General features: G+C 46.1%; 1 protein-coding gene across 1 annotated transcript; it reads right to left on the reverse strand.

Moving 5' to 3' along the window:
- Positions 1–3,650: 3,650 nt before the first annotated feature.
- MRPL20 (mitochondrial ribosomal protein L20) lies at positions 3,651–11,984 on the reverse strand. Its single transcript, XM_040415558.1, has 4 exons — positions 11,827–11,984; positions 9,317–9,427; positions 4,480–4,557; positions 3,651–4,089 (listed from the first exon to the last, which is right to left on the reverse strand). The coding sequence occupies exons 1-4, from the start codon at positions 11,911–11,913 to the stop codon at positions 3,916–3,918; spliced, it is 450 nt and encodes a 149-aa protein (XP_040271492.1). The 5' UTR covers positions 11,914–11,984; the 3' UTR covers positions 3,651–3,915.
- Between the last annotated feature and the right edge of the window lie 896 nt (positions 11,985–12,880).

The following is a 12,880-nucleotide window of genomic DNA, read 5'->3' on the forward strand; positions in this document are numbered from 1 at the left end:
GTAAGTCAGTGAGTGGAAAACACTGGGAATGGATGGATGGATCATGGATCCGATCCAGTTTAATTAACAACAAACAATATAACCAATGAATTATGAACCTACCAGTCAGTGGAAGTTTGGAACTTGGCTGGGGGCTGGCTGCCTTCTGACTGTAGGCCTTCCCTGGCGCTGCTGGCAGAGTCAGACTGGTCTCTGGGCTGTGGCTGCCAAATGCCAATGGAGCTTGCTTGCTCCTTACCTCAATGCCTCCTTAAGTTCAATCCAAGTTCTCTGCTCTGGGCGGGGGGGCGGAGCCTATGGCAACGTACGTCAGCCAGACGCTAGACGTGCCTGCCTGTGCCGTGCATGCCGCTGCTCCAGTCTCGAATCTCTTAAAGAGACAAGCAGCGGCAGCACAGCGCAGGCACAGTCAGCTGCCGCCGGCGCCCGGCGGGGGGCCCCTCCACTTGACTCCAGCCCAGTTAGTTTTAATTACATTAATGCGGCGCGGCCCCTAAGGAGTCGGGGGCCCGGGGGAAATTGCCCCCCTTGCCTCTATGGTAGCGCCGGCCCTGTCCGTACATCTTGGACATAGTGTTTTCTTTGATTTGGAGGGCAGGGATTTTTTACATATTGCACATTTGTTTTTGGAAAATGAATTCTCAGATCTTCTGGTGCCCTTGCCCTGTAAGGTAATATTTAAAATTTGTAGGGCTCTGCTATAGTGACTACACTATTAAACACCAGCACCACACCAGTGAGGGAAATAATAATGTGCTTCCCCCCCTTTTAGCAGGGTCAGTTAAACAGGAAGGAGGCTTACGGGACTCGGGAGCTTCCACGGGAGCCATGTCACCGGTCAGCCATGCTCCGAACTCCGCGCTCCCGGCCCTATATCCGCCAGTTCTCTGACATCACCCGCCACCGGAAGTGACGCCGAAAACTGGCAACTTAATTTCCGCCTGTGCGCACGCGCGCGATCCCTCTTTCCCGCAATGAGACAGGGAACGGAAGCCCGAAGGACTTATGCCGAAGGAACGGGGACAGGAACCTGCCAACTCCCGAACTCTGCACGGGCAACCTTATCCAGCCCGTGCGTCCATGAACCCCTGACGTAGCAGGAGCGGCTTCCACGTGATCCCGAGGACAGGAAACAACAAACTGAAGCAGGTAAGGGGAGGGGGCCTTTTAAGATTGAGCTTCTACATTGTTTTCTGTGCTGGGGAGGCAGGGACCTGGAGTGGCATAACAGGGAAAAAAAAATAAAAAATGGCTGATTCGCCATTCTTTCATCACTTCACTGACACAAAAAAGTTCAATAAAATGTGATAAAAAAAAGAGTCACGCACACTCCAAATCAATAAAAACTACAGGTCGTCCCACAGAAAATGAGCCCTCACACAGCTTAGTAGACATAGCTATAAAAAAGTTATTATTTTATTTCAGTATAAAAAAATACAATAAAAAGAAAAAACAACTATATGTGGTATGGTTGTAATCATACTGACCAATGAATAAAGGGCACAGGTCAGTTTTGTTGGATAGGGAACGGTTTAGGGACAAAACCCCTATAATTCCACCCCATTTGGATTTTTTTACTGCTTCTCACTACATTGTATGCCATATTAAAATGGTGGCATTAGAACGTACAACTTGTCCTGCAAGAAAACACCCCTCATACGGCTATGTGAACGGAAAAAAATAAATTTATGGCTCCGTGAAGACGGGGAAGAAAAAGTGAAACCGCAAAAACCTCCAGTATCCAAGGGGTTGTGCAAGAATGGTGGAGTTTGGCAACCCCCACCACCCATTCGTCTTGACCTGTAAAGGAAAGATGACAACCTACTTCCCTTCGCTAGCTCCCCCTCTCCTTCTCCTCCAGGTCTGCGATACTCCGATGGGCTCCCTCGATGTCAACATCCAGTTTGACATGGCCATAGCCAATCACTGGCCAACGCAGTGGCAGGCTTAGTCATGACAAATGGTCACATGACGTAAGGGGATCCGGTATCCGTTATCCGTTGCAGCCAGCGATTGGCTGTGGTGATATCAAACTTAATGTTGACATCAAGGGAACCCAGCGGAGCATCGCAGACCAGAAGGAGTGGGGAGTCGGCGACGGGAAGCAAGTCATCTTTCCTTTAGGTGCAGACATTTTACAACCGCTTTACGGTGTGAAAACAAACACCAGCTTTATGTAAGCAGCCTTAGATTATATACTTTTTGCATTGTTTACTCACACTCCCTGTAGAAACTATTTTATGCCATGATGTTTTTACAATTGGACTTTTTCCTTTTAGGGTTTGGAAATTTGGAAAATTACAATGAAAAAATTAAAATATATGCCAAAAAAAAGTTATAGTATGTGCATATACAGTACATAATACTTCTAAGACCACTGAACCAGTCATGTCAATACAATAAAATACAGGACTCCAACTACAGTGAAAAAAAAAAAAAAAAAAAAAAAAATCAGATGGTGGACAGTTTATACCCCCATAATGTGATGCTCTTTAAATTCAATAGTTGATAACGGGTCATTCATGATAATGTCACCCAGGTAGTCAAGTGACAACTTCAGGGGTGGACGAAAAAAAAGGAACCTTTAGAAGTTATTTTTTTTTTTTGTCATTACAAGGGTAAGTTATGTGCTTTTTTTTTTCAATGAATTTTGAAATCTGCGACATAAAAGGCATGCTGTGGATTTGAAAACCTGCAGCATGCCCTGAAGTCCATTAAGATCTTCTCAGTTTTCTTATTTTATTTCTATTCACCTGTATTGTACAGGCTTGAAAACGCCTACACAGTGCATTGTAAAAAAAATTAAATAAACCCTATGAGGACAACATGATGGCTGTTACCTCTGTTGTTTTGTAACACTAGGGTCCTGGGCTCGAATCTGACCAAGGGCAACATTGAAAAAAAATAAAAACTTGATATGTCATAGTGACATATCGATAGCTTTAATCAGTGGTGGTCTGAGTGTTGAGAACACCCGCCAATCAGTAAAGCGAGGAGAAAGAAATTCTCACACAGAACGCCTTCTCTCCTCGCACCATGAGATGAACTTGACACAGGCTTGTAGACTTTCTATAAGGCCTCATGCACACGACCGTTGTTTTGGTCTGCATCCGAGCCGCAGTTTTGGCGGCTCGGATGCGGACCCATTCACTTCAATGGGGCCGCAAAAGATGCGGACAGCACTCCGTGTGCTGTCCGCATCCGTTGCTCCGCAAAAAAAACAACAAAAAAAAAAAACATGTCCTATTCTTTTCCACGCTTTGCGGATAAGAATAGGCATTTATATTAAAGGCTGTCTGAGCCGTTCCGAAATTGCGGAACGCAAAACACACCACGGTCGTGTGCATGTAGCCCTTAAGCTCATTTTGTGCAGCTCAGAGAGACAACACTTCTTTCTCCTTGTTTTAGCGATCGGTGGGGGTCTCAGCTCCAGACCCCCACCAACCAAAAACATTGATCTGTTAAGACATATCGAACGTTTGTTAAAAAGAGCAGGAACACTTTAATAGATTAATTTGGAATTTATACTGGGAGCCTCACTGGGTGCAATGCGATGTCAAGATAGAAATTTGCAACAATCATAGGCCGTTACCTGGAATGCTTGGATTACCCTGTTCCCCCTGTAAATAGCACAGCTCGTTTCATCAAAAATCTTTGAATTGTTTTATTGGTCATAGAAAAGTTATGTGAAACGAATAAAAACAAACCATTATATCGCTCACTGCCAGGTCTCATTAGAAATGTTAACAGTAACCCATTGTACGTTACGCTCGTCTCTTCAGATCCTTGGCCATCGAGGTGGCTGTTCTTCTATGGTATATAAGACAATAAATACCAATCAGGAAATTGAGCAAATTTAAGTTACACACATAAAGAGGGGCCCGACTCGCATTACAGTTCAGTCAGTTTTTGGAACTAGTGATAATGCACCACCCGAGAAAATATTCCTTCAGGTTCCTTCCCATCTCCAAGTGCCGCCACCAAACCTTCTTCTCTTCTCCTCTTTGACAGAGCTGCCAATGATTTGAACGTCTTGGGTTCGAAGATGGCCAGATCAGAAATGATCTTCCTGTTTACAGCCACCTGACACTGAAACAAGACAAGAAACAGATTAAGGGTCCATTCACATGTCCGTAAGTGTTTTGCGGATCCGCAAATTGCGGATCCACTAAACACGGACACCTGCAATGTGCGGACCACACATCACAGACGCTATAATAGAAAATGCCTTTTCTGGTCCGCAATTGCGGACAAGAATAGGACAGGTTCTATTTTTTTCAGGAACGGAATTGCGGATCCCGAAAAAACGGATGAGGATCCCGGAAATGTGGATTCGCATCCATTCCACCCCCATTGAAAGTGAATGGGTCCGCAAATTGCGGAACGAATGCAGACCCAAATTACGGACGTGTGAATGGACCCTAATACGGCTCTCTTCAAACTATACAAGCGACATGTTTGAAAGGAAGAGAAACTTACCTTTGCAAGATTGGAAATAAAGTGTGGGTACTTCATGCCATGTTCCTGGAGGGCTCCTGCGATACGGGTTACCCATAGCTGAAAGGAAGCGAACACACAATTTGAAGATAAGAATGTGGGGGAGTTTTATCAAGCCAAAAAAAGTTGTCAAATTGTGTGCACGCTCTATTTGCCACATAAACGTGTCATTTTCTGCCCATTTATGAGGCACTCGACTATTTTGTTAACCCCTTTAGGACACAGCCCTATTTCACCTTAAGGACTTGGCCATTTTTTGCAAATCTGACCAGTGTCACTTTAAGTGGTAATAACTTTAAATCACTGACTTATCCAGGCCATTCTGAGATAGTTTTTTCGTCACATATTGTACTTCATGACACTGGTAAGGCCTCATGCACACGGACGTTTTTTTTCACGGTCTGCAAAAACGGGGTCCATAGGTCCGTGATCCGTGACCGTTTTTTCGTCCGTGGGTCTTCCTTGATTTTTGGAGGATCCATGGACATGAAAAAAAAAGTTGTTTTGGTGTCCGCCTGGCCGTGCGGAGCCAAACGGATCCGTCCTGAATTACAATGCAAGTCAATGGGGACGGATCCGTTTGACGTTGACACAATATGGTGCCATTTCAAACGGATCCGTCCCCATTGACTTTCAATGTAAAGTCTGGAGTCCCTTTTATACCATCGGATCGGAGTTTTCTCCAATCCGATGGTATATTTTAACTTGAAGCGTCCCCATCACCATGGGAACGCCTCTATGTTAGAATATACTGTCGGATATGAGTTAGATCGTGAAACCTCATTTCCGACAGTATATTCTAACACAGAGGCGTTCCCATAGTGATGGGGACGCTTCTAGTTAGAATATACTACAAACTGTGTACATGACTGCCCCCTGCTGCCTAGCAGCATCCGATCTCTTACAGGGGGCCGTGATCAGCACAATTAACCCCTCAGGTGCCGCACCTGAAGGGGTTAATTGTACTATCATATCCCCCTGTAAGAGATCAGGGCTGCCAGGCAGCAGACCCCCCCCCCCCCCCTTCCTCCCTCTATTGTAATTCGTTGGTGGCACAGTGTGCGCCCCCCCGCCCTTCCTCCCTCTATTGTAATAATTTGTTGGTGGCACAGTGTGCGCCCCCCCACACCTTCCTCCCTCTATTGTAATAATTCGTTGGTGGCACAGTGTGCGCCTCCCCCCCTCCCTCCCTCTATTGTAATAATTCGTTGGTGGCACAGTGTGCGCCCCCCCCTCCCTCCCTCTATTGTAATAATTCGTTGGTGGCACAGTGTGCGCCCCCCCCTCCCTCTATAGCATTAACAACATTGGTGGCCAGTGTGCGGCCTCCCATCTCCCCCCCCCCCCCCCGATCATTGGTGGCAGCGGGTTACTAGCAATAGTACAATAGTAAAAGATTCATACTTACCTGGGAGCTGCGATGTCTGCTTCCGGCCGGGAGCTCCTCCTACTGGTAAGTGACAGTTCATTTAGCAATGCGCCGCACAGACCTGTCACTTACCACACGAACATCGCAGCAGGTAAGTATGAATCTTCTACTATTGTACTATTGCTAAGTAACCATGGCAACCAGGACTGTAGTAGCGTCCTGGTTGCCATGGTTACCGATCAGAGCCCCAGCGATTAAACTGGGACTCCGATCGGAACTCCGCTGCCACCAATGATGGGGGGGGGGGGGGGGGGGGGAGATGGGAGGCCGCACACTAGCCACCAATGTTGTTAATGCTATAGAGGGAGGGGGGGGGGGGGGGCGACGCACACTGTGCCACCAACGAATTATTACAATAGAGGGAGGGAGGGGGGGGGCACTGGCCACCAACCTATTATTACAATAGAGGGGGGGGGGGGGGGGCCCGCACTGGCCACCAATGATATTCAAACTGGGGAGGGGGGAGGGTCAGCCCTGATCTCTTACAGGGGGATATGATAGTACAATTAACCCCTTCAGGTGCCGCACCTGAAGGGGTTAATTGTGCTGATCACGGCCCCCTGTAAGAGATCGGGTGCTGCCAGGCAGCAGGGGGCAGTCTTGTACACAGTTTGTAGTGTATTCTAACTAGAAGCGTCCCCATCACCATGGGAACGCTTCTGTGTTAGAATATACTGTCGGATCTGAGTTTTCACAAAGTGAAAACTTAGATCTGAAAAAGCTTTTATGCAGACGGATCTTTGGATCCGTCTGTATGAAAGTAACCTACGGCCACGGGTCACGGACACGGATGCCAATCTTGTGTGCATCCGTGTTCTTTCACGGACCCATTGACTTGAATGGGTCCGTGAACCGTTGTCCGGCAAAAAAATAGGACAGGTCATATTTTTTTGACGGACAGGATACACGGATCACGGTTTCGGCTGCAAAACGGTGCATTTTCCTATTTTTCCACGGACCCATTGAAAGTCAATGGGTCCGCGAAAAAAAACGGAAAACGGCACAACGGCCACGGATGCACACAACGGTCGTGTGCATGAGGCCTAACTTGAAGTAAAAAAAAAATCATTCTTATTTATAAAAAAAATACCAAATTTACCAAAAATTTGTAAAAAATTGCAAATTTCCAAGTTTCAATTTCTCTACTTCTATAATACATAGTAATACCTACAAAAATAGTTATTACTTTACATTCCCCATATGTCTACTTCATGTTTGGATCATTTTGGGAATGATATTTTATTTTTGGGGATGTTACAAGGCTTAGAAGCAAATCTTGAAATTTTTCTGAAATTTTCAAAAACCCACTTTTTAGGGACCAGTTCAGGTCTGAAGTCACTTTGTGAGGCTTACATTATAGAAACCACCCAAAAATGACCCCATTCAAGAAACTACACCCCTCAAGGTATTCAAAACAGATTTTACAAACGTTGTTAACCCTTTAGGTGTTCCACAAGAGTTAATGGCAAATGGTGATAACATTTCAGAATTTCAATTTTTTGGGCAAATATTCAATTTTAATCCATTTTTTTCCAGTAACAAAGCAAGGGTTAACAGCCAAACAAAATGCTATATTTATTGCCCCGATTCTGTAGTTTGCAGAAACACCCCATATGTGGCCGTAAACTAATGTACGGGCACACAGTAGGGCGTAGAGGGAAAGGTGCGCCGTATGGTTTTTGGAAGGCAGATTTTGCTGGACTGGTTTTTTTGACACCATGTCCCATTTGAAGCCCCCCTGATGCACCCCTAGAGTAGAAACTCCATAAAAGTGATTCCCATCTAAGGGGTCACTTTAAAAAGCTGCTTTTTTATGCTTAGGAGTCCAGTGAGTGGTCCCATCAATGACGGACAGTGATACAGGGAGGACTGTCAACCACTTAGGCCAGTTGCATATCTGCAGCATTGTTGCCGGACTGCGACCAGATCTCGACCGGACCCCATTATACCTAAAGGGGCTCGGGGGCATTCCGTTTGCATCTGGTAGCACCAGATCTGGAGAATTCTGGCAGGCTGTTCTCTGTCTGAACAGCCTGCTGGAATTGCTGCCGAAGACGTGGAAACTTGCCTTAGGCCTCATTCTCACATATGTGGACCACAGTCCGTGAAAACCCGTCCGGCTGAGCGCACTGCTTCATTAGTTGCTATGACGTTATGCGCTTCGTGCCGACACTGTACAGTAATACACTCGTTTAGATCATACGAGTGTATTACTGTATAGCGGCACGAAGCGCATGGCGTCATAGCAACGAATGACGCCGTGCGCTCGTGCACTCAGCAGGACGGGTTTTCACGGACCGTGGTCCACATATGTGAGAATGCAGCCTTAGGATTGCCCACTGGACTAGATAGAAAGAGCAGAGATTGACATGAAGAAATGACAAACCATAATGAACCTTTCCCTACAAAGCTACACATCAATCTGCTCAGCAACTCCTGCTCTACAACATGCTGCCGGAAGATAGCACTGCATTAACATCTCAGGCCCCTTTCACATAAGCGAGTTTTCCGCGCGGGTGCGATGCATCAAGTGAACGCACTGAATCCTGACCAATTCATTTCAATGGGTCTGTGTACATGAGCGTTGTTTTTCCACGCATCAGTTCTGCGTTTACGCGAGAATTGCAGCAGGTTCTATATTCTACATTTTTCACGTCGCCCTGGCCCCATAGAAGTGAATGGGGCTTCAGTGCGGATGCGATGCGTTTTTCACTGTTGGTTGCCAAGAGATGTTGTTTGTAAACCTTCAGTTTTTTTTTGAAAAACGCATCAAAACTAACTGCACCCGCGCGGAACAAAAACTGAACACAATTGCAGACAAAACGGACTGAACTTGCTTGCAAAACGGTGCGAGATTCACTGAACGCATCCAGACCTAATCCGTCACGCTCGTGTGAAAGGGGCCTCAGATTCTCTTTAAGAGCTTGTTACAGGCAGCAGACATTTTCCACATGCAGCGGTCACTGGAATGGAAATCCCTTTAAGGGTCCATTCACACGTCCGTTGTTTCTTTCCTGATCTGTTCCGTTTTTTGCGGAACAGATCTGGACCAGTTCTGTACCCATTCATTTTCAATGGGTCCTGAAAAAAAAAATCGGACAGCTCAATGTCAGATTTTTTTTCAGGACCCATTGAAAATGAATGGGTACAGAACTGGTCCAGATCTGTTGCGCAAAAAACGGAACAGATCAGGAAAGAAACAACGGACGTGTGAATGGATCCTAAGAGAAATAGAGGTCCATACTGCTTGTGTGGGAACAATGTTCTCCCAGTTCTAGCAAGAAGTCTCAGCAAATAAATGCAGATAATTCTATTTATTGGGACGTCTCAGACTGAGCGGGGGGGGGGCCATACATCGGATTGGGTGGTCGTAGAGAAGTTCTTCATTACCTTTCGCATTATGTGCTTCTTGGCTTTCCTGGCTTTCGTTGAATACACAAAGGCTCGGCGAACAGCTCGTATGGCCAAGCTGAAGCAACGATTCTTTCTTCCACGGAAATGCTGTGTAATAACAGAAGAAATACATGAAACGTCCTATAGAGAGTCCTGGTTCAGGCAGGATATTCAAAAGTATCTCAGAACCCACAAGGGTCGATTATTTCAGCAATGAAAAAAACATTAGACTGAAATGCAAAACCTCCGTTATCATCCTGTACAATCTAATAAAAATACCAACTAACATAAATGTGCTCCAATATGTCCTGCACAGAATGTACAGAAAATAAGGGCTCATAGATCTGCAGACAACCGTCAGCAGGCAAAAAAAAGAGAAAAGAGAAATGTAGCCCTTCAAAGGGACACATCCACCTTTGCAAGAATTTTATTTATGGCTTTGAAGCATTTAAAGGGTTGTGTCATCTGGGACTTTGATTGTATATTGCTAGGATATGCCACAGATCGGTGCAGGGAACCGCACCTGTCACTAGAAAAGGCCCCCAAAAGTGAGGGGGAGCACACCACCTATGTTGGGAATTCCAAAAAAAAAAAATTTAAAATGTATTTTAAAATGTATTGCCGAGTGAGTGTGTTAGGGTAATTTCAACAGTCTCATAGAAATGAATGGAGAGCACACCACGCAAGTGCAGCCATTGCTTCTATGGGAACGTCGGAGATAGCTCGGCCAGAGCTCAGCTATTTTCTGCAGTCCCATAGAAATGAATAGAGGGCAGCCACTCATGTGGGTGCTCTCTGCTCAATTCGGGTGTCTTGTTCTGGAGATAGGTGCCAGTCCCAGAGGTGGGATCTGACATCAGTGGCATTTCAGCAGATTTGTCCCTATGACACTGTCTGACCTGTTCCATGTGCACTTGGCAGCTGAAGACATCTGTGTTGGTCCCGTGTTTATATGTGCCCGCATTGCTGAGAAAAATGATGCTTTAATATATGCAAATGAGCCTCTAGAACAATGAGGGCGTTGACTAACCCCCTTTTCCTCTGCACTTTGATTGACAGGGCCAGGTATGATGAAGTTTTCACTGCCTGGCCCTGTCAAAGCGCAGAGAGCGCTGAGCCATTAAGGGTGTAATGGCAGCACCCCCGTTGCTCCTAGAGGCCAATTTGCATATATTAAAACATCATGTTTCTCAGCAATGCGGGCACATATAAACATGGAACCAACACAGAGGCCTTCAGCTGCCAAGTGCACATGTAACAGGTCAGATGGTTTCATAGGTACAAATCTGCTGACAGATGCCCTTTAAGAAAAATGACGCAACTTTGCAAATTGCGTTGAATAAAAAAAATCTTCTACCGGTATGCAGAGTTAAGGGTCTTCATAATTACAGACTACAAAAAAAACCCTCTGTGAAGTGTTATCCTGCAAGGGGTTGTCCCGTGACAACTTATTCCCTATCCACAGAATCTGATTGGCGGGGGTATAAATGCTGGGGCCCCTGTCAATCACAAAAACAGGGTCCTGGTGGTTAGACCCCTGCTGATTAGATACTCTCTTGTGAATAGGTGATAAGTTGTAATGTGAACTACCCCTTTCAAACATATACAAGACTAGGGCTGCAGCTATCGACCATTTTTGTAATTGAGTATTCTATCGATTAATCCAACAATTAATCGAGTACTCTAATAACAAAAAACTAATTAAAAGAACATTTTTATAAAAACTCATCAGCCCCCCTGTGCCATCAGGTGCCCATCAGTGCCACCCGCTTTCCCCCCAGTGCCACCATCTCCCCCTCCTAGCCATTGCCCCAGCACCAGTGAAATAAAATACTCACCTGTCCTGTAGGGGCGCCGCTCCACGGCCGTCCTGACGTCACAGTGCACTATGTCCAGACGCTGTGTCAGGATACAGCGCAGCGCGGTGCGGGTCGGTGGGCGACCACTAAGCAGTGAGTAATAGCAAGCGCTTCACTATGATACAATCAAATCCTCGATGCAAAAGAAATTTGCATTGAGGATTTTTTTTTTTGTCGAATTACTTGATTCAGTCGAGTAATCATTTCAGCCCTATACAAGACAGGAGGAAAGAAACCACGACCACACGTGGGTCTGCACGGTAGTTGTATACACAATCCGGAAACTCATTTTAAAAGCTTTGCTCAAAGATTTCCACATCCATCTGATCCATCCACCATTAGTCTCTTTCCACCTTGAGGATCCGTAGGAGTTGAACAGACCCCCAAAACCCTTTTGCTCTAGAAGAATCATGTGACTTATCCAATTAGCAGCAGGTCTTTGATCATGATGCATGCTGGGACTTGTAGTGCAACTTCAACAGACGTGTCCCACACACAATGGGCAACCACTGTGCCATCCAGGGCTCCAGTGATGACCAGTGGATGGTAGGGCATTTCTGCAGTGAGGGCAGCGTGCTGTGAATGTCACTGTTCACACAGGGCAGACACCAATGACCTCCCCCTCCTGTCCGTCTGCCCCTCACTCACCCTGGCATGTTGCAGCACCTCCTGAGCCCGCCAGTAATGATCAGGACCCCGGCTCCGGACCCACCGAGACAGGCTCAGGAAAACCATGTTTCGTCCTTTAGGAAGTTCCCCAGCTGCCCTTAACAAGCATGGGCGCCTCTGACAACCTTGTCGAGCGCAGTGTACGTCACGTTTTTTTTTTTCTTTCAAGCTTTATTTACACATCAACTACACAATATCCATAGACATTGCGCCTTTACAGCTTTGTCCACTGGGGGGCAGTGCGCGTGTGTTCTGCGTCTAACATTGTGTGGTGACATTGGCTTTATAATGGGCATAGCAGGCCGCTTTATCCTATAATTATGGCGCAGTGCAGTTATAGGGGTCATGTGGCTGAGTTATGGGGCACTGTTGTCACAGCTTGCACTACCTGAAAAACGTGTGGTGCGGCACGTGTCAACCCATTTCATTCAGGTGCACAATTAAAGCTCATAATAATGAGGTACTCTGTCAGCATATTGGTTCTCAGCTCGGTGCAAATGTTAGACTATGGCCAGAGGCTTGCACCACGTACTGAGACGTTATATGAACATTATTATTGGGCGTTTTTCTGGTAGGACTGGAGCAGTGAGAAAAGTCGCGTGCCTCAGGGCGCAGATCAGTCACATTGGGCGTGGTCGGGTAACACATGGAACAAGTCTCCGTCTACTTCAGCCCAAAATGCCAGACATTATGTTGCCAGTTCACCTTGTGGACAATCTAATATGTAATTCCTCTCTATCTACCAATGGCGTATGTCATAGGATATCAGCATGCCCTGTTCTTTGTCTTGCAGGTCTGAAATAAAATGCCGTAATACACTCCTCCTTATAGGTCCTGTACTTCTTATGTAGATACATCAGGGGGTTCTGAATCAGCAGGTTTTCAATTTAAGCTGCCCCAGAAATTAGCTGGATGTGCAGCGATCCCCTGAGGAGCCGGTGAAGAAGATAGGAGTGGTAGTAGTGACCCTTATGAAATGTGTCAAGTGAACTCCCTCGGGCTGTTGTTTCCTGGGGATCGGGGTAGTGGAGTT

Source organism: Bufo bufo, chromosome 1, assembly GCF_905171765.1.
Source record: "Bufo bufo chromosome 1, aBufBuf1.1, whole genome shotgun sequence".
NCBI classification, from domain to species: domain Eukaryota; kingdom Metazoa; phylum Chordata; class Amphibia; order Anura; family Bufonidae; genus Bufo; species Bufo bufo.